The 27,946-nt window shown below is 44.1% G+C and overlaps 1 protein-coding gene across 3 annotated transcripts; it reads left to right on the top strand.

Moving 5' to 3' along the window:
• Positions 1-1,084: 1,084 nt before the first annotated feature.
• LOC102926815 (cytochrome P450 2C44) lies at positions 1,085-26,671 on the top strand. Of its 3 annotated transcripts, XM_076563142.1 has the most exons (10): positions 1,086-1,356; positions 5,038-5,200; positions 14,021-14,170; positions 14,883-15,043; positions 15,555-15,731; positions 16,898-17,039; positions 18,410-18,597; positions 24,093-24,234; positions 26,024-26,249; positions 26,288-26,671. In XM_076563142.1, exons 1-9 carry the CDS (start codon positions 1,177-1,179, stop codon positions 26,200-26,202), a joined length of 1,482 nt encoding a protein of 493 aa, XP_076419257.1. In that variant the 5' UTR covers positions 1,086-1,176; the 3' UTR covers positions 26,203-26,249; positions 26,288-26,671. The 3 variants fall into 3 exon arrangements, with proteins under 3 accessions (XP_076419258.1, XP_076419257.1, XP_042119916.1); XM_042263982.2 differs by having other exon boundaries at positions 26,024-26,671; XM_076563143.1 differs by lacking the exon at positions 24,093-24,234 and having other exon boundaries at positions 1,085-1,356; positions 26,024-26,671.
• The last annotated feature ends 1,275 nt before the right edge of the window (positions 26,672-27,946 follow it).

Genomic DNA, 27,946 nt, shown 5'->3' with positions numbered 1-27,946 from the left:
CTGGTATGGTGGCATTTACCCATATTTCCAGCATTCAGGAGTCTGAGGCAGGAGAGTTACCATAAGTTCAAGCAGCCAAGGCCACATAGCAAAACCTCATCTAAAGAAAAAAAAGCCATTTTTGCCAGGTTTAAAGGGTGTAATTCAGTGGCATTAAGTACACGCATAATATTGTATCATCATTACTGTTACCAACATTTTCAGAAGCTTTCCAACATCCCAAACAAAAACTGTACCTTCCAACCCACAGTAACCTCTCTTATCTATTCTCTTGCATAGTAATTTGCCCATTTGAGATACCTCATACATGTGAAATCATGTAAGAATTTGCCCTTTGGATCTGGCTATTTCACTTGGCATAGAGTTTTCGTGGTCCATCGACTTGTAGCACATGTCAGAATCTCACCCCTTCTTAAGGATGCATGGCATTCCTTTGTTTAGATTGTGTTTTGTTTGTTCAATTACTTGTTGGAGGATGCAAAAGACTTAACTGATGAGAGACCTGATATGCAAGGAAACTTCCAAACCATCTCAGGGCAAGTAACCTAGATTTTTTTTTTTCATAGTTTGTGAATGTAATTACTTAACAGTTTTAAGAAACCTATGAAAAGTAAAATGCAACTTTGTATGTAATGAACTCTCAGAGCTGAGAAAAAGAACATGCAGTACTGAGTCTTTGAAAATAAAAAGAAGAGCCAGGGAGATGGCTCAGAGAATCAAGCATTCTCTGTGCAAGCAAGACACCGTGAGTTCAAACCCCACGTCTATGTAAAGCTGGGTGAGGTCATATGCGTCTGTAGTCCCAGTGGTCAGGGGGCAAGATGGGAGGTGGGAACAGGAATCCCTGGAAGTTCAACAGCCAGATAGCTTGGCGTACGCAAATGCAAACAACGAAGAATGTGTCTTAAACAAGGTGGGGATTGAGAAGCGACATCTAAGATTGTCTTCTGACCTACACACACACACACCATAAACATACAAAAACCAAAAGAAAGTTTGTGATTTTCTGAGTAAAAGTAAAAATTAACAGGCTTCAGCAAACAAACAAACCCAACCCCATTCCGATTTTTTTTTTCCCCAGTCCAAAACTCAGAGCAGCCTTTGCCCAGCAGGGAACACCCGCTGCATAAGCTTTGCTTCCTTACAAGCGAAGGTGGCGAACATCCCAGGGCTGAAATGGAGCTGCTGGGAATCACAACCCTTGCTCTTGTGGTTTCTTTGATTTGCCTCAGTTTGTTTTCAGTGTGGCCAAAAACACACACAAAGGGAAGACTGCCCCCGGGCCCGACCCCACTCCCCATTGTTGGGAATATACTGCAGTTAAACCTCAAGGACATGCCTGCATCTCTTTCCAAGGTAAGGGCTTTCATCCTTGGCTGTTTGCTTCTGGGTTAAATGCTCACCTCTGGACTCTGCTCTCGTGGCTTCCTTCCTTAGTTCTGCTCACCACATAGGCTCTTTGGGATGTTCTTTTTGGGGGTACAGAAATGCAAATAATCCTCATCCGTTTAGGGGTGGATCACTTTAGAGCAGGTAGTGAGAGGCTTTGACCTGGAGATACTGGTTGGCTTCTGAATAAGATTCTGGATCAGAACATACATTAAATAAAAGACTGACCCCATTAACATATAATACCAAGGGCAAGCGTGACAAATGTAAATGTGTGTATTATTGTCTTATACAAGATTATCCGAGGGAAGCTTTGTGATTCTCCTTCTAAAGAGGACCCATTCTCTTCCTAACACAGCTCGTCTGCCCTGGCTACAGCTGGAGAAATAATATCTTCCCAAAGTCACTGTGCAAAAATATATTCTTCAAAATGGAGAAACTGTATGAGGATTTTTCTGATTATAAATCTTTGCACTTGTCTTGAAAAACCAAAAAAAAAAATCTTTGCACTAATATTTATTAGAAGAACAGATTAGTCCATGCTTTATGAGACGATGTCTTTTAGATCTGGAAATATTAATGCATGACAGTAGAAAAATCCCCATCCTTGACAAGCATCTTCTAATACGAGTGACTCAGGATGAAAACAAGTTGTGTCTTTGCACTTCACTAGAGAAAACGATAACGTGGGATGGAAAGAAGCCAACATTGTAATAACCTTCACTTTGAAAACAGTGTTTTATGGCATTTAGTTTGTGTATGTGTGAGCACATGCCATGGCTCACATGTGGAAGCTAGGACACAGCTTGAAGGCTTTAGCTCTCTCCTTCCGCTTCTTCTACCATGTAGGTCCCAGGGATTGAACTCGGGCCACCAAACTCGGCAGGCGCCTCTACTTGCTGAACCATCCCATTAGCTCAACTTTACTTTTTGAGCACAGTGAGTTTTAAAGAGTAATTGAGCTCCAGATACAAAAAAATTCCCCTTCTTCCCATGCATGGCATCACCTGCTTACATCCCACACTAAATGGAACCTTTTATAATTGAGGGACTGCATTGATGCATCATTATCACCCAGAGTCCTGAGTTTACGTTTGAGTTCTCCCTGCGTGCATTCTCTGGACTTGGGACAAGTGTATCACGGTGCGCATCTGCCCTTCAAATGTCAGAATAGTCTCGCTGTCCCAGAAACCCCCTGTGCTGCCTTGACAACCACAGTTCTACTGTCTCCCTGGTTTTGCATTTTCTAAAATGTCGTATAGGTGAGTCATATACCATGCAACCTTTCCAGGTTGGTTTCTCCTGCTTAATAATAGGCACCTAAGAATTCCTCCTCATCTTTTCATGGCTAACAGATCATTTCTGTCTGAATTACTACAGTTTCTGTGTACATTCACTTTTGGTAACTACAGATAAAATGGCTATAAACATCCAGGTTTTGTGTAGTCTGAGTTATCAGTTTCTTTGAGATACCAAGAGACACACGGTTTCAGGGTCATATGCTTAGTTTTGTAAGAAATTGCCAAATAAGCTGACAGATCAAATCATAAAGGAAAGTGGAGAAAAGTATATTCTATGCAAAAGGAACAAGATCCAGTACTCTGTAGCAAACGGTACTTAGTAGAGTCAAGGGGTAACAAGGAGGTGAGTGCAGCTAAAACAAGAGGAGAAAATGGGCAGAAGTGGGCCGTGGTGCTAAAGAGATGCAGAAGAGTGGATCTAATGATACTTTCAGGGCTGCTATAAGAACATTACTTCTATTCCAAGAGAGGACATCAAAACTTTTAGATGAAGTGACACAATATGACTTATGTTTTAACCACATGGCTCTGCAAACTTGTAGTTAGGGGCAGATTGTAAAGATGCTAAGAAAGAGGCAGGCTGTGGCTCAGACCAGTGTAAGAACAGGGAGGTGAGGAAAGTGCCTAATTCTACTGTACCTGGAAGACAGAGTCACCAGGACCTGCTGACAGGTTTGAGAAGAGGTACAAGATAAAGAACGAAAATGCTTGCCAAGTTTCCACTCAGCAGGTTGCTACCGAATAAGATGGGAGAGGCTGGAAGCAGGTGTTTTTCATTTATTTGATATTGGGGTGTAGAGTGTACAAAAAGCTCAGTCAGACATGTTATTTCAAAGACCTACTAATTATTGGAGTGAGTATGTGAACAGGTAATTTAACACATGAAACTGAAATTCAGGGGCTGAGCCCAAATTTACATTTTTAAAATTTAGGAATCAGAATGTACTTAAAGCCATGAAATAGTATGAAATCATACTGGAGTGGGTAGACTGAGGCATAATCTCAAGAGACCCCAATAAAGGAGTCACATAGATACTTAGAAATCTCAGGGGGACTAAGCAGGAAAAACCAGTGAGGTAAGAGAAGCACCCAAAGAGTGGGTGTCCTGGAGCCCAAAGGAAGGATACATTAGATGAAGTATTTTAATCATGTCAGACACCAATTGCTGGTAAAATAACATGAGACTTAGCAAAGTAGAACTTTTATTTATTTATTTTTTTTTTTATTTTTTTGGTTTTTTTGAGACAGGGTTTCTCTGTGTAGCTTTGCGCCTTTCCTGGGACTCACTTGGTAGCCCAGGCTGGCCTCGAACTCACAGAGATCCGCCTGGCTCTGCCTCCCGAGTGCTGGGATTAAAGGCGTGCGCCACCACCGCCCGGCCAAAGTAGAACTTTTAAATGAGCCTTGGAAAATAAGTTTTCAGCACAGTGATCTTGGTAAGGGCTTATGTTGAGGTTACAGGAAAGACTGGGGGAGAGAAAGTAAAGAGCAGATTTGACAGCTTTCCGGAACTATGCTCTGAAGAACTGCGCTTTGCACTGTAGCTTGAGGGGGTTAGAATCCAGTGCACAAGCTGGGAAAGGGCCCGTCCCTGGCATCAAGAGTCATTTGTAGAAACGGAAATCTATGCACGTGGGCACAGGTCTGGCGAGTGAGCAGCGGCTGTGGTGGCAGTGGAAGGTCTCTGGAAGGTACAGAGAAGAGCCCGTGACTCAGAGGGGTCGGGAGAAGAAGGGCTGGCAGTCTTTGGGGATAGAAAAGGGCGGCTTAGGGTGACAGAATTTCCCACTGTCTGAGTGGAAGCTGGGAGATGAGCGAAGGATGAAGGACACACATCAAGGAGCAATTACAGAATTTAAAATCTAGTGGAAGTGAGAGGGGAGAAACATTCATATTTGGAGCAGGATACAGTCAACATGCATTCTATCCATGAATGGGAATGCCCTTATATACCAGTATTATGTACAACAAATATACATGGTGAAAAGTTTAAAAAAGAAACAACCAAGTAAATGACATTTCTAAGTCCAAATGGTGCATAATTCTAGGACAGTGATAAGGAGTATAGTATTGGATGCCAAAGGAGAACTTAATAAAAAATGTGGGGAAAGATCTAGAAGGGGATATCATTTATATTAAACTAAGGATGTAGTATACAGACTCAATAGATTTTTTTTTACCTAGTAAGGTTGCATGTCAAATGAAGGACTGAAAGGACCACATACTTCAGGTTAAATTTCTCAAGTGAGACTGATGGAGCAAAGGCCAAGCTCTGTGCAAAACTCTCACGAGCGTCCAGTAGACAGATTTCACAATTATTTACCCAAGGGCTTCTCTCTTCTTCCAGCTGGCCAAAGAGTACGGACCTATTTACACCCTGTACTTTGGATCCTGGCCTACTGTGGTCCTACATGGATACAATGTGGTAAAAGAAGCTCTTCTCGACCAAGGTGATGAATTTCTCGGGAGAGGACCTTTTCCCATTGTTGAAGATAGCCAGAAAGGACATGGTATGTTTCAAACCAAACTGCAGGCTAACTGCCCTTGATACCCGAATATTTAGGGGAAGGAGATCTGACTACTAACTTATTCCATGTCTGTTTTCACGTAGCAGCTAACCACAAGCTTGCAACGCTGCATTGGGACTCCAATGCCCAGAGTTATTAAAGATTCCATAGGTGACAGGTATAGTTCCCAACAAGACTGACCACATTACAAATGACAGACAGACACTTGGAGGTTCCAGGTCACAATTTCATTACATGTTGAGCAGATGTGTAGGACAGATCTTGGAGGATCCCAAATGCAGAGGTTTTAAAGGATGAAGCACATCTGGGATGCTCACCTTAGCCTTGGTGTCCAGAGTGCAGCCTGAGATAACATGAGCATGACTGATGGAGGGGTGTGTGTGTGTGTGTGTGTGTGTGTGTGTGTGTGTGTGTGCGCGTGCGTGCGCGCGCGCACACACACACACACACATTTTCAGGCCAGAGGTCATGTGTTGTCCTTGCTTTTCACTTTATTTTTTGAGGCAGCATCTTTCACTGAACCAGGAGCTTGCCAATGGCGAGGCTGACTGGCCAACAAGCCCCAGGAATCCTCCTGTCTTGGCCCCCTCCCATTCCCGTGCTGGAATTATAGCTGTGCACGGCTACACCCAGCTTTTCGTGTACTGGAGATCGAAGCTCAGATTCTCAGTTGTCATGCTTGTGGGATAAGCTCATCACCAACTGATCCATCTCTCCAGTTCACAATGTTTTGTCACATAGCTTTTAACTCTCAGCTCCAGAGCCCCTAAGTTACCTTGAGGTTGGAAGTTGAGGATATCAAGTGACTCAACATTTTCAACCTTGTCTCCTGGCATAGCTAGCCCTCATTTTGAATTATTCAGGGCTCGTTATGAATCAGTTTATTATAATAAACTTGGGCATAATCTAGAAAATCTGCAGTGAATAAAAACAAGGCTTCTTATACAAAGGACACTCATGGGGTTTAGAAGCTCAAAAGAGAAAAAGAAGAAAAACTGATGAAGAGCTTAACATCATCTCATTATACAACAGTCTCTAGCTCCTTGGAGATGAGCGTCAAGTCAGAGGAAGTCACCTGTAACTTAATTCTGTCCACAGGATTGAGCTGAAACCACATAAGGGGCTTTTCTAAGAGGAGTTGTTATGCACAGTTCTAGTATTGGAGAGGCAGTGGAGTGCAGCTTCCCATGGGGCACAGGGGGCACAGTGGCCACAACAGCACATAGTGACCAGATACGGCAGCTACTGGAAACTGAAGAAGAGAGGAGGATGGGGGAGGAGCCTATGAGTAGACATGATCATCCCAGTCACATTCTCAGTTAGATACAGATGCACAGAGAACTCATGTTACTATTGTATTCAAGACTTAAACGTGTGTTATACATTCCTTTATATGTGTCAAATGTTCCACAATAAAAGAAAACCAAAGCCGGGCGGTGGTGGCGCACGCCTTTAATTCCAGCACTTGGGAGGCAGAGGCAGGTGGATCTCTGTGAGTTCGAGGCCAGCCTGGTCTTCAGAGTGAGTTCCAGGACAGGCACAAAGCTACACAGAGAAACCCTTTCTCAAAAAACAAAAACAAAAAAGAAAGAAAGAAAGAAAGAAAGAAAGAAAGAAAGAAAGAAAGAAAGAAAGAAAGAAAGAAAGAAAGAAAGAAAGAAAGAAAGAAAGGGAGGAAGGAAGGAAGGAAGGAAGGAAGGAAGGAAGGAAAGAAAGAGAGAGAAAGAGAGAGAGAAAGAGAGAGAGAAAGAGAGAGAAAGAGAGAGAGAAAGAAAGAGAGAAAGAGAGAAAGAAAGAAAGAAAGAAAGAAAGAAAGAAAGAAAGAAAGAAAGAAAGAAAGAAAGAAAGAAAGAAAGAAAGAAAGAAAAAACCAAGAGTTTCTTACAAGCCATTTAAGATGACAAACTTTGAATCCCAGATAAACAGAAAGGATTCTTTTGGAAGTATGTTATGAACCCTAACTGTATATAATACACTGTGCTCTTGTACAAGGGGGGTGGTTTGGGCCACTCTCAAGATCAAGGTACAGCTGCTGCAGCAGCCACGTCTCCCTTTGTCAAAACAAGTTGATTGCATTGGCTGTTGTGTCCTTCTCTGTTAGTATTTTTAATTTTTTGAGACTATAATATAATTACATCATTTCTTCCTTCCCTTTCCTCCCTCCAAAGTCTTCCATATAATTCTCTTTGCTCTCTTTCAAATTCATGACCTCTTTTACATTCATTGTTGTTACATACATTTGTGTGTGTGCGCGTGCCCGTACGCCTAAATACATAAATACAACATGCTCAATCTGAATAATGTTACTCGTGTGTGTGTGTGTTTTCCGAGCTGACCATTTGATACTGGAGGACCCTTTGGTGTGGTCTTCCCTGGGGATGACCACTTCTCCCATTCTCAGCCTTCCTTAGCGGCCTATAGTTCTTTATGTAGGGTTGAGGCCTCATGGTCTTTCCCCTTCATGTTAGCATGTCTGTTCGAGCTGTCCTTGTACAGGTCATGTTTACCAGCCATGTTGGTGAAACTTTGTGGGTGTAGCTTCTGACATCCCTAGGACATACAGTCTCACAGAAAACTCCTTGTTCTATCCTGTCTTCCAAAATGATCCCTCAGCTTTAGGTACAGAATTGTGTTGTAGGTATATATCAGGTAGGACTGAGCTCTGCAACTCTGTATTTTAATTGGTTGTGGTTTCTATAACGGTCTTTGTCTGATGCAAAGAAGTTTCCTTGATAAGAGGTGAGGACTTACATCGTGGATGTAAGAACAAATGTTTAGATTGTTGTTAGGGATTATGCTGACTTAGTGAAATGCTAGTTGTAGAGTCTCCTCCAGCACCCGTGATTTCTCTAGTCCTGAGTAGTTGGCGAGTTTTCTAGTACCAGTGATGCTTCCCTCCTGTTGAATAGTCTCCACCCAATTAGAGAGTTCTTGGTTACTGCCAAGGTTTGTGTGCCACTACTGCATCCATAGAGTTACTGTAGCTGGAAGATTTTCTGTGTCCCGCCCACCCCACGGTACCACAGCTGCTTATAAAATAATCACACAGAGGCTTAATATTATTTATAACTGCTCAGCCATTAGCTCAGGCTTATTACTGACTAGCTCTTACACTTAAATTAACCCATAATTCTTATCTATGTTTAGCCATGTGACTTGGTACCTTTTCTCAGTTCTGCCTTCACATCTTGCTTCCTCTGTGTCTGGCTGGTGACTCCTGACTCTGCTCTTCCTCTTCCCAGCATTCCTTTAGTCTGCTCACCCCACCTACACTTCCTGCCTGGCTACTGGCCAATCGGCGTTTTATTAAACCAGTGTACAAAAGCATTATTCCACAGCAGGTGGCCGTGCTGGCCATTGTTGTGGTTCGTAGGCACCGTAGATGGGTAGGACTGTTGATTGGTTACCTCCTTTGGAAGCTTGCATGGTTCTTTCTAGTACCATGAAAGTCAGTCCTCAGGGAAAAAACTTTCAGATCAGTTTCAGCTCAGAGCCTTCTTGGTTTCTCTGTTAATTTCTGATTGGATGTGGAAGCTGCTGGGCTTGATTGGGCTGAGATGGGGGAAAGTTACTGGCCTAAAATTTGCAGTTTTTGCAACTTTGAGAAAATGAGTTTATACTTCCCTTACTGTGCCTTACCTGCATGCAGTGAGAAGGAAGCAATGAATGCTTCCTTCCCCACCTTGTGTGGGGAGGGGAAATGGACAAAGTGTTAATGTTTTCCTTTTCCTTCTGTCTCAGTTCCCTACTGCTGCCATAGCAAAAGAGCCTTGTCCCATAGTAGAGATTAGGAGTATGAAATCAGGGTGCCGGCAAGTTGGTTCCTTTTGTGAGCTGTGCAAGAGAATCTGTTACATTACCTTAACCTCTGCGTTCATGTTCATATGAAACCATGTGTGTGTGCATGTGTGCACATGCAAATGCCCCCGTTTTATAAGGTTCATCACATTGGGTTAAGGACTATCCAATGACCTCATTTCAACTTGATTACCTCTGTTAAGACCCTGTCTAGCTGGGCAGTGGTGGCACATGCCTTTAATCCCAGCACCTGGGAAGCAGAGCCAGGCAGATCTCTGTGAGTTCGAGGCCAGCCTAGTCTATAGAGCAAGATCCAGGACAGGCTCCAAAGCTACACAGAGAAACCCTGTCTTGAAAAACCAAAAAAACAAAAACAAAAACAAAAAAAGACCCTGTCTAAGTCTGTTATGTTCACGATACTGGGGGTTAGCTTACCAAAGTGTTTTGAGGGAGTCAACAAGTCAGTGAATAATATTTTGCTAAATGGAATATTTGCTAAAATGCTAACTGGCTTTCTGATGCCTTTGAACAATTATAATACTGCTGCAGATTGCTGCAATGTGTGTGCAGCTAATCAAGTTGTTGAAATATTTCCTGGCATTTATCTACTCAGTATTTTGCCTGCCTCTTTGACCCTTAAACATTTATACCATTGCTAGTGGCAACCATTCAAACCCTTAGTTTATTCATTTGATCCCTGGAATTAGGTGTCATTGTTTATTCACTGAACTGTAAAGTTAAGGGCCAGCGAGATAGCTCATGGGGGAAAAGGGCCACCCAAGTCTAACAAGCTATGTTTGATCGTGGAACCTGTGGTAGAAGGAGGGAACAGACTCCAGAAGTTATCCTTTCACAATATGCATATATAGCACACATGTGCCTGCATTCACGCACACCCATCATACACACATAAACACAGTAATAATAAAAATAAGTTCACAGTTTAAAATAAATGGCTGTCTTCTTAGAGGTTTAGGGATTTCACAACGATGGGTGATATTCTGGTAATTATTTTTATGTGTAGCTCAGGCTAGCCTTGATTTCGTGATCCTCCTACCTCCTCCTCCTTCAGCAAATCCTACTGGTGTGCACCACCACAACCAGCATATTCTGGTAATTAAAAAAAAAAACCACCTTAAATTTTATAAGTTTAAATCTTATGTGTGTGTATGCTTTGCCTGAATGTATATCTGTTTACCACTTGTGTATAAACATGGTGTTTTTTTTTTATATAAACATGCAGTATGAGAATTTCCAGCCTCTTTAGGGTGATAGTCACCAGCTGCTCAATCAAAGCATGGGTTTATCATAGATTACATTCAATCTGAAGATAGGGTAATAGAAGATTTCTGATCTGAGCATTGCTATACCCTTGACCTTAAATTTTATTAGACAGTACCCTGAACCCAAGTGTCCTCACATAGCTCATTATTACAACCAGTCCCTAGAAAGTGCACTGGCCCTCTGCCTCTTCCGTATTTCCTGTCATATAATCCCAGCGCAGGAGAATCCAACCCTCTGCCCTCTGTGTACTCAGAAGATAAGCAGTGCTAGAGAAGCTCTCACAGTAAGGAGACTGGGTTCCCTCGGTGGCAATACATTCAAACCAGCTAGAGAATCGAATACACAAAGAGGCCAGGAACAGCAGTATAAGCAAGATGGGAAAATGGGTGCCAAACAACAGAGGCACACTTAGTGAGTCCAGAGACCAAATGGTAGGACGCTTAAGACTTGCATGTTAGAGCCGGGCGATGGTGGCGCACGCCTTTAATCCCAGCACTCGGGAGGCAGAGCCAGGCGGATCTCTGTGAGTTCGAGGCCAGCCTGGGCTACCAAGTGAGCTCCAGGAAAGGCGCAAAGCTACACAGAGAAACCCTGTCTCGAAAAACCAACAAAAAAAAAAAAAAAAAAAAAAAAAAAAAAAAAAAAAAAAAAGACTTGCATGTTAGTATTACTCAAAGTTTGATTTTGAATAATTTAGAAACTCCATAGATTTAGAGAAATGAGGGAAGAAACTACTCTGGAGGTTGCTATGGTGCAGATACGGTTTGTTCTCAAGGGTTCATGAGTTTCTACTTGGCTCCCACATTAGCCGTGTGGGACTTTTAAGAGAGCCTGGAAGGAGATCCCTATGGCAGTTGAGAATGTGCCCCCAGAAAAGGATGATGGGACCCAGTCTGTCTTTGGCCTCCTGTTTGAAGAGGTGATTTGTTCCTTTGTGATGGTTTGAAAGAAAATGACCCCCAAAGGGAGTGGCACTATTAGGAGGTGTGGCCTTGTTGGGGTAGGTGTGGTCTTGTTGGAAGAAGTGTGTAACTGTAGAGGCAGGTTTTGAGGTCTCAAACATGCTCAAGATACTACCCAGTGTCTCAGAAGACCATTTCCTTTTGCCTGTAAGATATAGGACCCTCGGTTACTTCTCCAGCACCATGTCTGCCTGTATGCCGCCATGTCCTACCATGATGATAATGGACTAAACCTCTAAAACTGTTAGCCAAGCACCTCAATGAAATGTTTTCCTTTGTAAGAGTTACCATGGTCATGGTGTCTCTTCACAGCAATAAAAACCTAACTAAGACCCTCTATCATTCCTTCCAATGGGATTTGTCCTTCTCAAGGCCATCTCAGAGCTGAGCTGATGTTGGCACCATGCCCCTGAAACTCTAGAAACATGAGCTAAATAAGCCCCGTTTTCCCATCAAACAGCCTCTCTTTAGGACTGTGTTCTCCCTCTGAACACCTCATTCTTGTCTCTCCTCAGTGTCCAGCCCTGGTTTGTAATAAAGAATGACTTTATGCTCCCACTCTCCTCACTTCTTCCTTCTGAGTGCTGGGATTGTAGGCAAGTGCCACTGTGTCCAGTTTTATGAAAGCCAGGGCTTCGTGCCTTCTAGGTCAACAGTCTAGAAACTGAGTGTGATGGTTTGAACGAGAATGGCCTCAATAGGCTCATATGTTTGAATACTTGGTCCCCATTTGGCAGAACTGTTTGGGAAGGATTGTGAGGTGTGGCCTTATTGGAGGAGGTGTGTCACTGGGGGTAGGCTTTGAGGTTTCAGAAGCTATTCCTAGTTGGCTCCCTCTTTGTTTCATGGCTGTTATCTCAAGCTGTGAGCTTTCCCTCCTGCTCCATGCCGTGCCCGCTGCCATGCTCTCTGCCATGACGATCATGGACTCACCCTCTGAAACTGTAAGCCCCTGATGAACTGTCTCTTCTGGAACTTGAATTGGTCATGGTATCTTGGCACAACAATAGGAAAGTGCCTAAGACACTGACCTACACCCCCAGCTACTCCTCAGGTATTGTCTCTTTATAGTAACCTTGAACAGACTAATAATTGATAGGAACTTTTAAATTTTCTAAAAATATTAAACCTAAAGTGTAATAGTGTAGTATGATCTGGCAAGAAGGGGAAGATAAGGAAGGCATTTTGGAGCTGGAATCAGCAGGGCTTAACAAGGTCAGGTGTAGCAAAGGGCAGAGAGGACATGAGGATGCCCCTGAGGTTTAGATTGGCCAGCCCTAACTAAAGTGGGAAATCAGGATACACCCCTGGCTTATGAGAGGAAGGAATTGAAAAGTTACTGCCATGGACCGTGCTGCATTCCAGCTCCTTGTTCCTTCTTAGTTTTCCAAAAGATGTATTTGTTTTTTATGTGTATGTATGCCTGCATGAGTGTTTGTGCATCACCAGCATGCCTGCAGAAGCCAAAAAGAGGGCACTAAATCTGGGAACTAGAGTTACAGGGGATTGAGAGCCACCCAATGCAGGTGCTGGTAACTGAACCCCAGATCCTCTGAAAGAGCAGCAGGCACTCTTTTTGTTTAATTTTTTTAATTTTTTAAATTATACTCATGATATTCATTACTTACACTCATAGTATTAATCACATCTGTGGTATTCATAGATTACATTCGCAGTATTCACTCAAATATATATAAATTTTAAATGTCGAATGTCATTTCTTTTTTTTTTTTTTTTTTTTTTTTTGGTTTTCCGAGACAGGGTTTCTCTTGTGTAGCTTTGCGCCTTTCCTGGATCTCACTTGGTAGCCCAGGCTGGCCTCGAACTCACAGAGATCCGCCTGCCTCTGCCTCCCGAGTGCTGGGATTAAAGGCGTGCGCCACCACCGCCCGGCTCGAATGTCATTTCTTGAAGCGGGTAGGAAGTTAAATACAGGCTTACAGCACAATGGGAGGACCCCGGAGGGCAGAAGTTCGCTACTGATGTTTTACAATCTTGCATCTAAGCTGTTAATGCCCGTTATTCAGGATACACAGACAAGGAACTTCCCTTAAGCATTCAGGCAGGTGGAACCTGGCAGGGAATTAGCATTGGGAGGATATCAAGGTCAAGGTCTGCAAGCAAGGCAACAGTTACCCAAAATGGGGGTCAGAGCCCTGCAGGTCCCCCTTTTATTAAAAAATGAGCTTCTGACTTGGGTTGCGTGGGATGTCAGCAGGTCACCTTACCCATCATGGAGACACCAGCAGCAGGCACTCTTAACCACTGAGCCACCTCTCAGCCTAGTTTCATCTTACTTCAATAAGGCTAACATTTGCAGATCGTAAATTCTGAGGACAGAAGCGTAATTCCTATGTTGATCTAGTTCAGATGTATTTATTCTCTAATATAGAAAAGCACACACAGAACATACACAAGTTAGAGACACATTAAGTATTAAAACAGAACTCCGCGAGATCACATGATGGTTTTGATTGCCTTTAACAGAGCCAGACAAAAGTCCTTTCCACAGTTAGGACTGCTCTTCATCCACCAACAGCCCTCTTTGTTCATTTCTGCCTCCTCTTGACCATTGCTTAGATTTGCATTTCTATGACAGACATTTCAGTTGCACTGTACTCCACGTGGCTCGAACTGCCAGCTCTGAATCCAGATAGGGAGCACCAGCAGTCAGGGTAGACAGGAGAAGAGCTGTAGGGAAGTTGGCCTCTGTGGTACAGGACATGTTCCCTCGATGTACATTCTGTTTCTTTCCCAGGACTACTTTTCAGTAGTGGAGAGAGGTGGAAGGTATTGCGGCGCTTCTCCCTCATGACCATGAAGAACTTTGGGATGGGGAAGAGAAGCCTGGAAGAGAGGGTGCAGGAGGAAGCCCAGTGCCTTGTGGAGGAATTACGACAAATGGGAGGTGAACCCTGTAGCCTGTCCCTAGTCCTTGCTTCTCCTTTAGGAGTCCCTTGGCCCAAGGTCTACCCTGTCTGTGAAGACATCAGCCAGAATAGGAACATCATCCCCAAGTTGCTAGTTAGGGCTGTATGATGCTTTCAGCTGGACTCAGTTGCTAACCATAGCACTTTACTAGATGTACATTTGGACAAATTACTAAAGTTTTCTAAGATGCATTTTCATTATTTGAAAAAAATCAGGCTACAAGTCAAAATCAATAGAAAGATTTAATGACATGGTAAAACCATTTGCATAATACCCAATATATTGTCCCATTATATTACTCATTGCTATTATTATACATATAGTAACAAAATGTGTTATTATTATAGTATTACACTATAAAGAGCATATAGTTTCTAATGCTATAATGAGGATAATGGAATATACTAACAATATACATACTGTATATGCTAACATACACATGTGTAATTAATATGAATACGATCCTTACATCCTAATAAAGGAAGCTTAGAGGAATAAATCATATATATAAATCTGAAAGAGAGGCCAGTTCTTGACATCCTAATACAGGATGAATAGAATGCTCATTGTTGAGGCGCTAGGACTATAACTCGGTGGGAGAGGGCTTGCCTGGCAAGAGCAAGGGCCTGAGTTCAATCTTGAACACCACAAACAACAAATCTCAGTGTTGAAATTCTTTCCCCCACCAGCTCAGCCCTTTGATCCCACCTTCATCCTGGCCTGTGCTCCCTGCAACGTGATCTGCTCCATCCTTTTCAATGAGCGTTTCCATTACAAGAATAAGACACTCCTCACCCTCATGGACCTTTTAAATAAAAATTTTCACCAAGTGAACTCTGTGTGGTGCCAGGTAAGACCCAGCTTCTACCCTTGTTTGTCACTGTCCTTATTGGTTAACTCGAAGCTATTAGAGTCCAAGGCCCTGGGTTCCCCTGACCTGTGAGCACAGGGCCCTGCCCTCTGTTTATGCTGTGTTTAGCCCAGCATCTATGGAAGTTTGCCCTCTGCCTGCTCCAACCGGTCTGTTCAGAAAAATTCATAGTTTGGGAGTGTGGCTCAGTTGTAGAGCACTTGTCTGATGTTTGTGAGGCCGAGCACTGTAAACTAAAGAGAGGAAGGAGGAGGAAGAAGGGATGGAGGAAGGGCTTCTGCTCCCAGGCATTCCCACTGAAACCCCCTCGGTGCATTTCTCCTCACTGACTCGGGCTGAGCGGAGCTTGAGCAGAGCACAAGCCGTGGATGGAGGGGTCACTCCTCTCTGCATGTGCACACACACACACACACACACACACACACGTTCACTACACCACTCCCCACAGATGAAGTTTTGAGTTTTTATCTTTGCTCACTTTCGTTTCTAGATGTACAATCTGTGGCCAACACTTATGAAGCATATCCCCGGAAAGCATAAGGAATTTTTAAGAAGACTTGGTGATGTTAAGAACTTCATTCTGGAGAAAGTGGAAGAGCACCGTGAGTCCCTGGATCCCGCTAACCCCCGGGACTACATTGACTGTTTCCTCAGCAAGATTGAGGAGGTGCGGGGCCTGGGGAGGGGGGCCTCTTTCCTTTATGTGTTTTAGCCCCCCATGAAGATGCAGGAAAGCAGAGTCACATATGAAGGTAATTGTTATAATTCTGGGGCTTTATGGCTTGCTGGATCAAGGGTTTGAAGCAAATACTCTATAAATGAACTGTAAGCGATGTTATGCATACATCATAACATCAGCTTAGTATCAGCCATTGCATAGCATTGGGCCTTGGAATGCCTGAGCACGAAACACAGTGTGACTGGAGAAAACAGTACCATTCTAAAATCACATCTAGAGCTCCAAATCTGAAAACCAGTTTGTGAGTTCTGAAAATTAGCACTGACCACGTAAGAGTCCCCCAGCTGTATAGACGAGAGGAGAACCCCACTCAACTGTATTTTAAGCACACACACACACACACACACACACACACACACACACACACACACACACGACTTGTATAGCCAGGTTCCCTAGAAAGGATGTCTGAGAGAAGAATACCGATGTCCCTTCCACTGAGCACAGAGTTCCCTGTGTTAGTTGAGGTGTTTACACTTATTCCAGTTACCAAAGAGGTCCATTTCAACAGCCTGTTCATTCTGGTGAATGTTAGGGGACCATGTGTTTCTCTGGGGAAAAAAAAAACCAAAAAACTATCAAGGTGTGGTGGCGCACACCTTTAATTCCAGCACTTAGGAGGCAAAGGCAGGTAAATCTCTGTGAGTTTAAGGCCAGCCTGGTCTACATGGCAAACAAGTCACAGAAGAGCCATAGCACTGGGTAGAAAAAGGGAAGCTGGCTAGTCATGCCCCAGAGACCTTCCTACACTGGCCTCCAACAGAGCTTATCAACTAGTCTCTTTCCTTAAATACAGCACAAGAACTTATCACCGGCCAAGTGTTTGTGTATGAGGCATTGTTCCGAGAACTTCCGCCTTTAATGCTCCAGTCTCTGTTAAAGCTTTGTGAAACTCAGGGAAGAGATGGTTAACGCACCAGGGACATGCATCTGTGTCTTGGCTAACCTGAGATTCCAGCCCAGAAGGTTTAACTTCATGACTGATTGCTCGATTCACAATAGTACAGCATACAAAAGGAATCTTACGCATGGGGATTTTAAGAAACCATTGCCTTTTCTTGAACTCACGGAGCCCATAACTCTATCACCCACAGGAGAAGCACAACCTGAAATCTGAATTTGATCTGGAGAACCTGGCAATCTGTGGGTCCAACTTGTTTACAGCAGGCACCGAGACAACCAGTATTACCCTCCGATTCGGGATTCTGCTCCTTGTGAAGTACCCAGAGGTGCAAGGTGCCTGGATGAGTCCACGGTGTAGGAAGGAGGGTGGGGCTGTGACGCTTTCGGGGAAGGACGTTGGTTTTGAGGAACAGAATTATGTCCCATGGTGCCGATAAGAAAGAGAGAAATTTAGGAACTAAAAGACTTTCGTTTAAGTTCAAAAATAGGACTTATGAATCTCTAACCTCATATGTTAGAAAAAGAGACCAAAACAAAAAACAAACAAAAAACCAAGCCATAATGAGCAAAAGATGTAATGGGCTCCGTGGTAAAACCACACTGGACCTGCTAACACCTGGTGTGTTGACCTCATATGAGTTCCTTCATCTTGCAGGCTTCTATTTTCCCACCTTTAAAGTGCATCAAACTCCCCAAGGGGGGTTCTAAGCTCCAATGTAATTTTTTTTTTTTTTCCGAGACAGGGTTTCTCTGTGTAGCTTTGCGCCTTTCCTGGAACTCACTTGGTAGCCCAGGCTGGCCTTGAACTCACAGAGATCCGCCTGGCTCTGCCTCCCGAGTGCTGGGATTAAAGGCGTGCGCCACCACCGCCCGGCTCCAATGTAATTTTTATGTTTCTTTTTATTAGTATATACTAAGTACTTATAATGATGGGTTTCATTATAACTTTTCCCTGCATGTATACAGTGTACTTAGATCCTATTCATTTCTCCCACTTCCCACTCCTCCTGCTGCTGATCCCCTTCCTTTTCCCAGGTAGACCCTAGTTCCCCTGTTTTCATGTTTTGAGTTTGGTTTTGGCTGTGTGTGTGTGTGTGTGTGTGTGTGTGTGTGTGTGTGTGTGTGTACCGATGAGTTTAGTTAGGGCTGCTTATAGGAGATGGCTGAGGGTTACTACAGGAGAATGGGCAGCCTATCAGTAGCCGCACCACTGAAGGGAAATCTCCCTTCTACAGCAACAACTAACTGCTTAGAGATCATCAGGTGGGTCACAAACATGATTTTATAGTTTGTAGGGAAGCGGGATAATCTCATGCCTGTTCTCAGATACTAACTATGGGTAGTCAGTATTTACTGCTCAAAATGCAGTTCCCATTTCCACAGGCGATAACAGGAAAGCGAGAGAAGCTGATAAAGTGCTCCCAGCTCAAAAAGGAGCAAACATTTTCTCTCTATGGCTGATTTGCTGGGAATCACGTGATCAGTTGGGAATGCCTGGGTCTTTTCCTAACCACAATACATCTGTGCTCATTACTGCCCCAGCCTTTGTTTCCAGCCTTGGGATTTGCTGCAAAATGGGAATGCCTAGCAACACACTTTTGACTCCCACAAAGCCTTCTCTAGGCCACTTTCAATCCCTCCGTGCAAGTATTTCCAGATCTCCTAGAAAATAGGCCTGAGTAGCCCTTTCAATGTCTCTGCAGCTAAAGTTCATGAAGAAATTGACTGGGTGATTGGGCACCACCACGCCCCGAGCATGAAGGACAAAGTGAAGATGCCCTACACCGATGCTGTGTTGCATGAGATTCAAAGATACATCACTCTCCTTCCTTCTAGTCTGCCCCATGCTGTGGTCAAGGACACGAAATTCAGACACTATGTCATCCCCAAGGTTAGATGTGTTTGGAAAAGATGACTGACTGGGAAGGGAGGGCTGCTGGGGGGTTGCTGCCAGTTCTGTGCCTGGGAGAGTCACCAGAAGAACACAGGGACTCTCTCACCTCTTCGGCCTTGTCTCTGACTACTTAGAACATGGGAGGCTGATCTAAGCTTCCCAGACCCCTTCCTGCCTTCCTGTCCCATGTATAGATGAGCAGTGGCATCCATGAGTAAGAAGCTCACCAGATTTTTGGGAGTGGGTTTGAGAAAGGGTGCCAATGGGAAGGTGCATCAGTGTTATCGCTAAGCCGCATCGTTGTCTTGGATCTTGATGCCCAGTTGCTCAGACATTTGGGCCATCGCTGTGGCTGACAGTGTGTGCTTGCTAGGGATGCAGCAAGCTGCCGCATCTATATATAATGGATCAGTAGCACATAACGTGGAGAAAATCTACCAAAAGTGACCAAAACACTGCCAAACCCAAACCAGGGTCCAGTCTTAAAAAGATGAGTCCCAAAGCCTGCTAAAGTGCGAGTCTACAAACACTGTATAGCTAACATGGGCCTAGGAGCAGAAACACTGTGGTAAATCTAAAACCAAGATACACATCGCAAGAAAAACCAAGGGGCTCGGTGGACGAGAGCTGGATGAGCACAAGGACCTGAGTTCAGATCCCGGCACCCATGTAAAAAGCCGGCCATGACATGCACATGTAACCCAGCACTGCAGGAGGATCACTGGGCCTTTCCTTCCTTTTAAAAAGAACAAGTTCTCCAGCCTCCATATTTCAGTCAGTCTAACTCAGTTGCTGCTGTGCTGAGATCAGAGGTGTACGCCACCAAACCAGCTAAGAAAAAGCTTACATTAATAACAAAAATTGCAAGAAAAAAGTACTCAAGGATAAGCAGGAAGTTTGCAGAATTTTAAAGATTCAGCCAGGCGGTGGTGGCGCATGCCTTTAATCCCAGCACTCGAGAGGCAGAGGCAGGTGGATCTCTGTGAGTTCGAGGCCAGACTGGTCTACAGAGCGAGATCCAGGAAAGGCACAAAACTACGCAGAGAAACCCTGTCTCAAAAAAAAAAAAAAAAAAAAAAAAAAGATTTAAAGATATTCTTGGGGGGGGGGGTTGGGGATTTAACTCAGTGGTAGAATGCTTCCTCAGCTTGGGGTGGGGGAGAGATTTTCAGTAATGAAAGGTTTTTTGTTTTTTTTTCCCCTGAGGCAGGGTTTCTCTGTGTAACAGCCTTGGCTGTCCTAGAACTCAGTCTGTAGAACTCACCACCATGTCTGGCAGGAAAGGTTTTTGGTTTTCTCTCTCTTTCTTTCTTTCTTTCTTTCTTTCTTTCTTTCTTTCTTTCTTTCTTTCTTTCTCTCTCTCTCTCTCTCTCTCTCTCTCTCTCTCTCTCCCTCTTTCTTTTTTTTATTAAATTTATTTATTTATTTTACATCTGGATGTAGTTCCTCCCTGCTCTTCCATTCCTTTCCCCTGCCTCCCATGAAAGACTTTTTTTGTTAAGTTTAGAATGCTGAGTTATACAATTTTTGAATAAAAGACTTATTCTGTATTAGACTAGGAAAACAAATTATTCCCAAATAAAATTACAAGTTTACATTACATATGCAAAATGTATACATATTACATATATGAAAATAACCATTTGTATTTTTTGGAACCAAACTAACAGATTCCAATTTTGATATGTAATTAAAAAAATAAATGATAGGAGTTGGGCAGTGGTAGCGGCAGCGCACACCTTTAATCCCAGCACTGGGAGGCAGAGGCAGGCAGATCTCTGAGTTTGAGCCCAGCCTGGTCTACAGAGCGAGTTCCAGAATAGCCAGGGCTACACAGAGAAACCCTGTCTCAAAAAAACAGACAAAACAAACAAGATAAATGCTACAAAATGATAAAACACAAAGCCATAGTTCTTTTAATTTATCACACATTTTATTTATTTTTGTGTGTGGTAATTATGAATGGTTAATGAATATATAAAAATATACCTACAGAATGGAATAGATTGAAAATAAAAATTATAAAGATTCATGTTTTAACTTATCATAGTATACTGACAGGATGTTTAAGAAAACTTTTTTTGAGACAGGGTTTCACTGTGTAGCCTTGGCTGGCCTGGAACTCTCTTGTGGACCAGGCTGGCCTCACCTGGCAGAGCTCTGCCCTTGTAAGGGATGGGATTCTTGATGGTAGTGGTAACCAGGGTAACCACCATGGAAGGCTGTGTGACGGCAGCTGCAGACTTTAGAGCGCCTGGCGAGCATGCCCACTGCTGAGAACCTACCTTCTGTGTAGATTTTCCTCGAAATAAGAATTTCTTTTTTATATATATTTAAAAGCCAGATGCCAAGGCATACACTTGAAATCTCAGTATTTGGCAAATGGAAGCAGGAGGATCGGAGTTCAAGGTCAGTCTCGGCTACATAGTGAGTTTGAGACTCCGGCTCAATGAATTAACCGAGAAGAATGCATTTTATATTTGAGCATTAGAAATTTTCCATTTAATTGCTACTTTTCATGCAAGCTACAGAACACCACAAGAGCTGTGTGGAAAGAGTAGGGAGCGTGTATGACTTTTTTCACCTCATAAGGCGTCTTCCTGAGGACAATCATAACCTGTGACAGTGACTACATCAATATAGGAGCCAGTTACAGTCAGTCCAGGAAAGGAGGGAGAGGCCGCTGGGGTGGCTGCCAAGTGATGACCTGAGTTCAGTCCTGGAACCCACACACATGCATACGGAGGTATTGCAGTATCGTTTCCAATTCTTGCACAAATGTTCAAGGGAGCACCAGGTAACCGTAGAAGAGCAAGCGTTCGGTTAAGTCAGATACTCCATGATGAGGTAGAGCACGATCCAGCTGTGCTGGTACAGCCTCCAGCAAGCATTTCTCCTCTCTGAACCTCACTCAGCTTCCTTGTTTATAGGAGTGAGCCAGAAAGCACCCACTGTGAGGACAGTTGTCACGAAGGAGACTTATACACATCTCAGCCCAGTGTCTGCAGGTGTGAGGCTCCCAGGATAAAGAGTCGTCACCATCAGCATCTTGTCATCTAAGCTGGAGCTTCTTGAACATTCCCCACTCACACCCCTTTCTACCAGGGAGACTCTGACCTTTGTGTATAGGTTTACAAAATAGGTACCCATATTAAACATTTCCTGGTGATTAATCATAAAGAAAATTGCTTGAAGACATTTTTGCTATGCATGTAATTTTACAATGTGTGAAAGACAGCCAAATTTGTACACTAATTCTTATTAGTGTACAATCCATCTTTGGATGTGCTTGTTTATTTTTAGATAAAGACTGAAATATGGGTTGAATATCTGATACTGTGGGAAGGAGAGCATGTCTGGTGACTTTCAGAGCTAACCAGTATTTTGATTTTATAATTGTCAATGCTGAGAATGCCACTTTGCATAAATGGACAGCACAAAAAAAAAGGCAGCAGGATATTTAGTGCCATTTGAAGTTATTGAAAAATCCTGCCCTAAACCCAAACCAAAGCTGCTTTAAATTTCTTTTGTTGTTGTTGTTTTGTTTTTCAAGACAAGTTTTCTCTGTGTAACAGCCCTAGTTTAAATTTCTTTCTTTCTTTTTTTTTTTTTTTTGTTTTTGTTTTTTTGTTTTTTTGTTTTTTTGAGACAGGGTTTCTCTGTGTAGTTTTGGAGCCTGTCCTGGAACTCACTCTGTAGCCCAGGCTGGCCTCGAACTCACAGAGATCCGCCTGACTCTGCCTCCCGAGTGCTAGGATTAAAGGCGTGTGCCACCCCCGTTGCCACCGCCACCGCTGCCGCTGCCGCCGCCCAGCTTAGTTTTAATTTTTTAATGGCACTCAAGTCAGTGGCTTAAATAGCAATTTTTAAAACCAAACATCCTTTCTAACACAGTACAACTTAAAGATACATTAAGTTTATACTTGCAGGCCGAAGGAGGACAGAAGGAAAAACCTGAAAAGTCTTTGTTTTCCATAATTAAACCATTGTTTCTGTAAGAACGAAAACCTTGGGTGTATAGGAAGAACACTGCAGTTCATAGCATACAGTAGTCTTGCCTCTCAGTCGAGGTGTTTGGGGCCATGCTCTGTGGTGTGGTGTGGTGTGGTGTGGTATGGCAGCGTGCTCAGTGCAGGCACGTGCTGTGTTCAGAATTCGGCTACAGCGATGCTGCAGGATGCAGCACACATAAGCACTTCCTGCAATGTCTCAGATTCTTTTTTTTTTTTTTTTTTGACAGGGTTTCTCTGTGTAGTTTTGGTGCCTGTCCTGGAACTCACTCTGTAGACCAGGCTGGCCTTGAACTCACAGAGAGCCGCCTAGCTCTGCCCCTCCAGTGCTGGGACTAAAGGCGAGCGCCACAGCTGCCCAGCATGCCTCAGATTCTCTACACGTGTAATTTTGACTATGCTTTTGGTCCTTGTGTCTTCAGAAGCCCTTCGCTGTTGCCAAATCATATACAGTGCCCACCCTCGCTGTTTGCTGTATATTGCTGTGATAAAACACTGTGGCCAAAAGCAGTTTGGAGAGGAAATGGCTTATTTGTATTCCGTTTACAGTCCCTTGAGGGAAGCTAAGGCAGGAACTCAAGGCAGGAGCTGAAGCCATGAAGGGACACTGCCGACTGGCCTGCTCGTCCTGGCTTGCCCAGTTTTTGCTTTCTCCTGCACCCAGGACCACCTGCCCAGGGGTGGCACCACCACAGTGGGCTGGGCATTTTCACATCAATCATTCATCAGGAAAACGCCCCCTAGGCTTTCTCACGGGCCAAGCTGATGAGAATATTTTCTCAGTTGACTCTAGCTGTGTCAAGCTCACTAAAGACTAACCAGGACCCGTACGTACATTTATGACTTTCTATGGGATCATGACCCACAGTTTAAGAAGCTGGAACCTGCCAGACTGTGGTGGCACACACCCTTAATCCCAGCACTCAGAAGGCAGAGGCAGGCCGATATCTGAGGTCAGGGCCAGCCTGGGCTACAGAGTGAGTTTCAGGATAGCCAGAGCTACACAGAGAAACCCTATTTTGAGAGGAAAAAAAAAAGAGAGAGAGAGAAGCAGCTGGAATCTAAATCTAAGCTTCACAAAAATCTTACCTGACGAGGAGGGAAGGCTGTTCCCATGACCGCATTTCACAAGTGAGGAAAACGGAGTCTACATAGACCCGAGGCTCAGGACCTCCTTTCCTTTCCCTCGCATCTGAATCCAGAAAGAAAAAGAAAGTAAACATAAAAAAGTGATTCTGTTGGCGTGAGGCAGAAGCCCCACTAAAGCACGTGTGTGGACAACGTGAGCTACAAGCCTCGGATTTCAGCAACTCTTACTGAACACTATCACTCTTCCCCAAAGAGCTATCCTGTCAATAGATGAGAGTGTAGTAGCTGCAACCCCAGCCAGTCTTCAGGGAAGCGCGTGAGTGTCCCCCACTAGATGTGCAGTTAATAGGAGTGTTGGCCAAGCATCACCGTGATCTCCCTCCTTTACCCCAGGGCACTGCTGTGTTCCCGTTACTGTCCTCCATCTTGTTGGATCACAAGGAGTTTCCCAACCCAAAGACATTTGACCCGGGACACTTTCTGGATAAAAATGGCTGCTTCAAGAAAACAGACTACTTTGTTCCCTTCTCCCTTGGTAAATACACACGTCTCAGGCAATTTTTAGCTTCACTAAATTATGCCATAAGTAAGTGATCCACTGATGCAAAGTCCACTGATCAAACTGTCACAGTGTTCCAAGTCTAGAGGGACATTTAAGTCTATCCGCCAGTCACATGAGGTAAGTCTTCCAGGAACTATTCTGTGGGCTGGGAAGGCAGGTTTTTAAAGAAAACAAGCATTACTCAAATTCAGATGTCACCTATTGCCAGGTGATAAAGTAACTCACTGTTGCAGATTTTATCTATTGATTTCCTCTTGTAATATTAACTTTTTTATTTTTATTTTTATTTATTTATTTATTTTTTTTTTTTGGTTTTTCGAGACAGGGTTTCTCTTGTGTAGCTTTGCGCCTCTCCTGGAACTCACTTGGTAGACAAGGCTGGCCTCGAACTCACAGAGATCCGCCTGGCTCTGCCTCCCGAGTGCTGGGATTAAAGGCGTGCGCCACCACCGCCCGGCGTAATATTAACTTTTTTAAAACACAGATGCAGATGTCTTCATTTTTAACTGTTAACTATTACTAATCTTCTGATTCTCAGAGCCAGAGTCCATCACAGGGCCTCAGTCCCTCCATCTTATTTCTTCAAAGTCTGGCCTCTATTTATATTTCCTGTTAGGGCCTAAAAACGACTTGGCATTGCCAGCAGGTCTTCTTTCTCATTGTTAATCTGTGCATCTGTTTGATTAGCATTAAAAACAAAACAGTTTGAGGAGCTTGGGATTGTAGTGGTAAACCAGTTAGTTGTCTACGGTATGTAAGGCCCGAGGTTTGGTTTCTAGGCCTGCAAAAATCAATCAATCAGTCAGCAAGTTTAATATGCATTGTTTCTAATTACAATGATAATAAGTGTTCAGCATAAAAATTCAAGAAACCACAATAAGAAGCTGGGCAGTGGTGGTGCATACCTTTAATCCCAGCACTCCGGAGGCAGAGGCAGGCCGATCTCTGTGAGTTTGAGGCCAGCCTGGGCTACAGAGTGAGTTCCAGGACAGGCGCAAAGCTACACAAAAGAAACCCTGTCTTGAAAAACCAAAAAATAAAAAAGAAACCACAATAAGAGAAGGAAGTAAAAACCACTTGCAATTTCCCGTTGCAGAGACAATCTCTTGCTCTCTCACTACAGGCACTGCGGACAGTATCAGGGTTTATGTAATGTGCAGGCTTTTATACTAAACTTGGTTTAGTCTGTACAATCTGTAATAATCTGATTTCACATGGTACACTGTGATAAATGATGCTAATCTTCCGTGAAAATGCTTTCCGGCTGCATTGTATAACAGATGCACAAGGATTTGCTTAACCCTTTATAGAGCCAGGGCTAGGTGTCATTCAGTCTCATCGTGTCATAAATAATGACCTAAGTGCTGGCCTCAAAGCCTTGCGAGCTCCTACAGATAACCCCTTGTAAGTGTTACAGCGTTGAAGATGACTATTTCTTTAGTGTTTTTCAAAATTTTTATTTTTTAAAAAATTTTTATGTGTATGTGTATCCATGTAAGGCCTGAGGAGGTCAGAAGAGAGCACTGGATCCCCTGTCACTGAAGTTAGAGCTGTTTGTGAGCCACCACGTGGGTGCTGGGAACCTGGGTCCTCTACAAGAGCAGCGAGTGATCTTAACCACTGAGCCATCTCTCCAGCCCCTAGAGCGCTTTGATAAGTGCTAGTTTACTGTCCTCCAGAGCATTCTGATTGGCATTTTCAGTGGCATTTTTAGGTCTCATGTGAACATAAAAGGAGCTAATGTGGCGTTTTCCCCTTCCAGGGAAGCGGTCCTGTGTCGGCGAGAGTCTGGCTCGTATGGAGCTGTTTCTGTTCTTCACCACCATTCTGCAAAAGTTTTCCCTAAAGTCTCTGGAGCCTCGGGACCTGGAGATCAAGCCTGTTGCTACTGGGCTCATTAATCTTCCACCACCTTATAAGCTGTGTCTCATTCCTAGATAAGAGTTTGTCCTTTTAATCCTTTAAATTGAAATACTTGGTCCCTTTTTCTAATGTCTCTATTCTAAGTACTGTCTAGGCCAGAAACATTATTCATTAAAACCACACGGGCATTTGTCTCAATCTACAAATTCCTTGACATAGAAGTCTAGGTCCTGAAAGCTCCCGGGACACAAGCCGTGTGTCTGTGTTCCTCGCCTCCTCTATAAACCAGGCCCCGGCAGAATGTCACCTGGCCCCGGCAGAATGTCACCTGGCCCTGGCAGAATGTCACCTGGCCCCAGAAGGCCTTCGTCAGGACCCACCAGCCAGCAGCAGAGCTTCTTGTATGGCTTTGGAAATGAACAAATTTTGTCACTTTTACAATAGAGAAATTAATATAATGGCCTACATACATTTTTATATTCTCACTTCAAAGCATTTATATGATTTGTATCACATCCGCAAAATAAATTTTCACCCCAATGATAGAGCTTCTTTGTATGTTTGACTTCATCTTGTCAAAAAAAAAAAAAATCCCTCTTGTTGACCTGTAGAAAATCCACTAGAAAGATGAGAGAAATAGGTCACCAAGCGCTCCCTGGTCCCCCTCCATCTGTGTGCAGCCATTGGTCGGCACGTGGCTCAGAGAGCATCTGTACGAAGTTAAACCACACCTAGTGTTAGGACATTCATGACTGGGCCCTCCCGACAGTCACAGGGCTGGGACTGGGGACAAAATACCTTTCAGGAGAACAGCAACTGCACAGGACCCAGCAATGACAGCTGCCCTGGAGATGAGACCAGCTCAGGTCAGTGAGCAGCAGCTGCCATCCGCTGGGTCAGCAGCCAACAGCCAGACCCACAGCGAGACCCGGCCGATCTGGGGACATTGGAAAGACTATAAAGATAAAGCTGAGGCAGGAGAATGACAAGACAAGCCACAGGTTGGAGAAAATGCTCTCCAAGGATGCTTCTCATGAAGGATGACTACCCCAACTACTCTGGACACTCCATTTGAAATTGAAACAGTTAAAAACGGGGCATAAGAGCTGAACATAAGATACCTCCCCCCCCCCCCGTACCCCCCCCCCGCCCCCCGCCTCCCCCACTCCCCCCCCCACCGAAGACGCAGCTGCAAGTCTTACTGGCCAGTAAGAAGCTGTGCCACATGGCACCTCATCAAAGAGACACAAGTGAAGATGAGTCCCAGTTCACAGCAGTCAGAAATGCTGAAGTCTGGACCACAGACGCCAATGAGGTCAGAACCTGGAGCATGGCCCCTGCTGGTTGGAAGGCAAAGTCATGCAGCCGCCTTGGAAGACAACTTAGCTGTTTCTTACACAGCTAAGCGGGTGCCCGGCATATGGCCCGGCACTGCCTTCCTCGCTATGATCCAAAAGACTTGAAGCTATCGCTATATCGAAACCACGTGTGTGGGGCCTGAGAGACGGCTCGGTGGTGAGGCGCACACACCGCTCCTGCAGAAGGAGTTCTGTTCCCAGCACCCACATCAGGCAGCACACAACCTCCTGCAGCTCCATCTGCAGGGCATCTGATGCCCCCTTCTGGCCTCTGTGGACATATGCACATACCCCTACCCAGACGTACAACGTAATTATGAACAAATACCCACCTGTGCACAGTTCTAGCAGCTTTAGTTTATAACTGTGAAAACTTGAGATCAACCCAGCTGTTCTTTGCCACACGAGTGGATAAGTCGGTTTTGGTACATCCCAGCACTGGGATGCTGTTTGGGATGCAATGG

This window comes from Peromyscus maniculatus, chromosome 1, assembly GCF_049852395.1.
Source record: "Peromyscus maniculatus bairdii isolate BWxNUB_F1_BW_parent chromosome 1, HU_Pman_BW_mat_3.1, whole genome shotgun sequence".
Lineage (NCBI taxonomy): Eukaryota > Metazoa > Chordata > Mammalia > Rodentia > Cricetidae > Peromyscus > Peromyscus maniculatus.
Note: the sequence above shows the minus strand (reverse complement) of the source record. Positions and strands in the feature narration are given on the sequence as shown.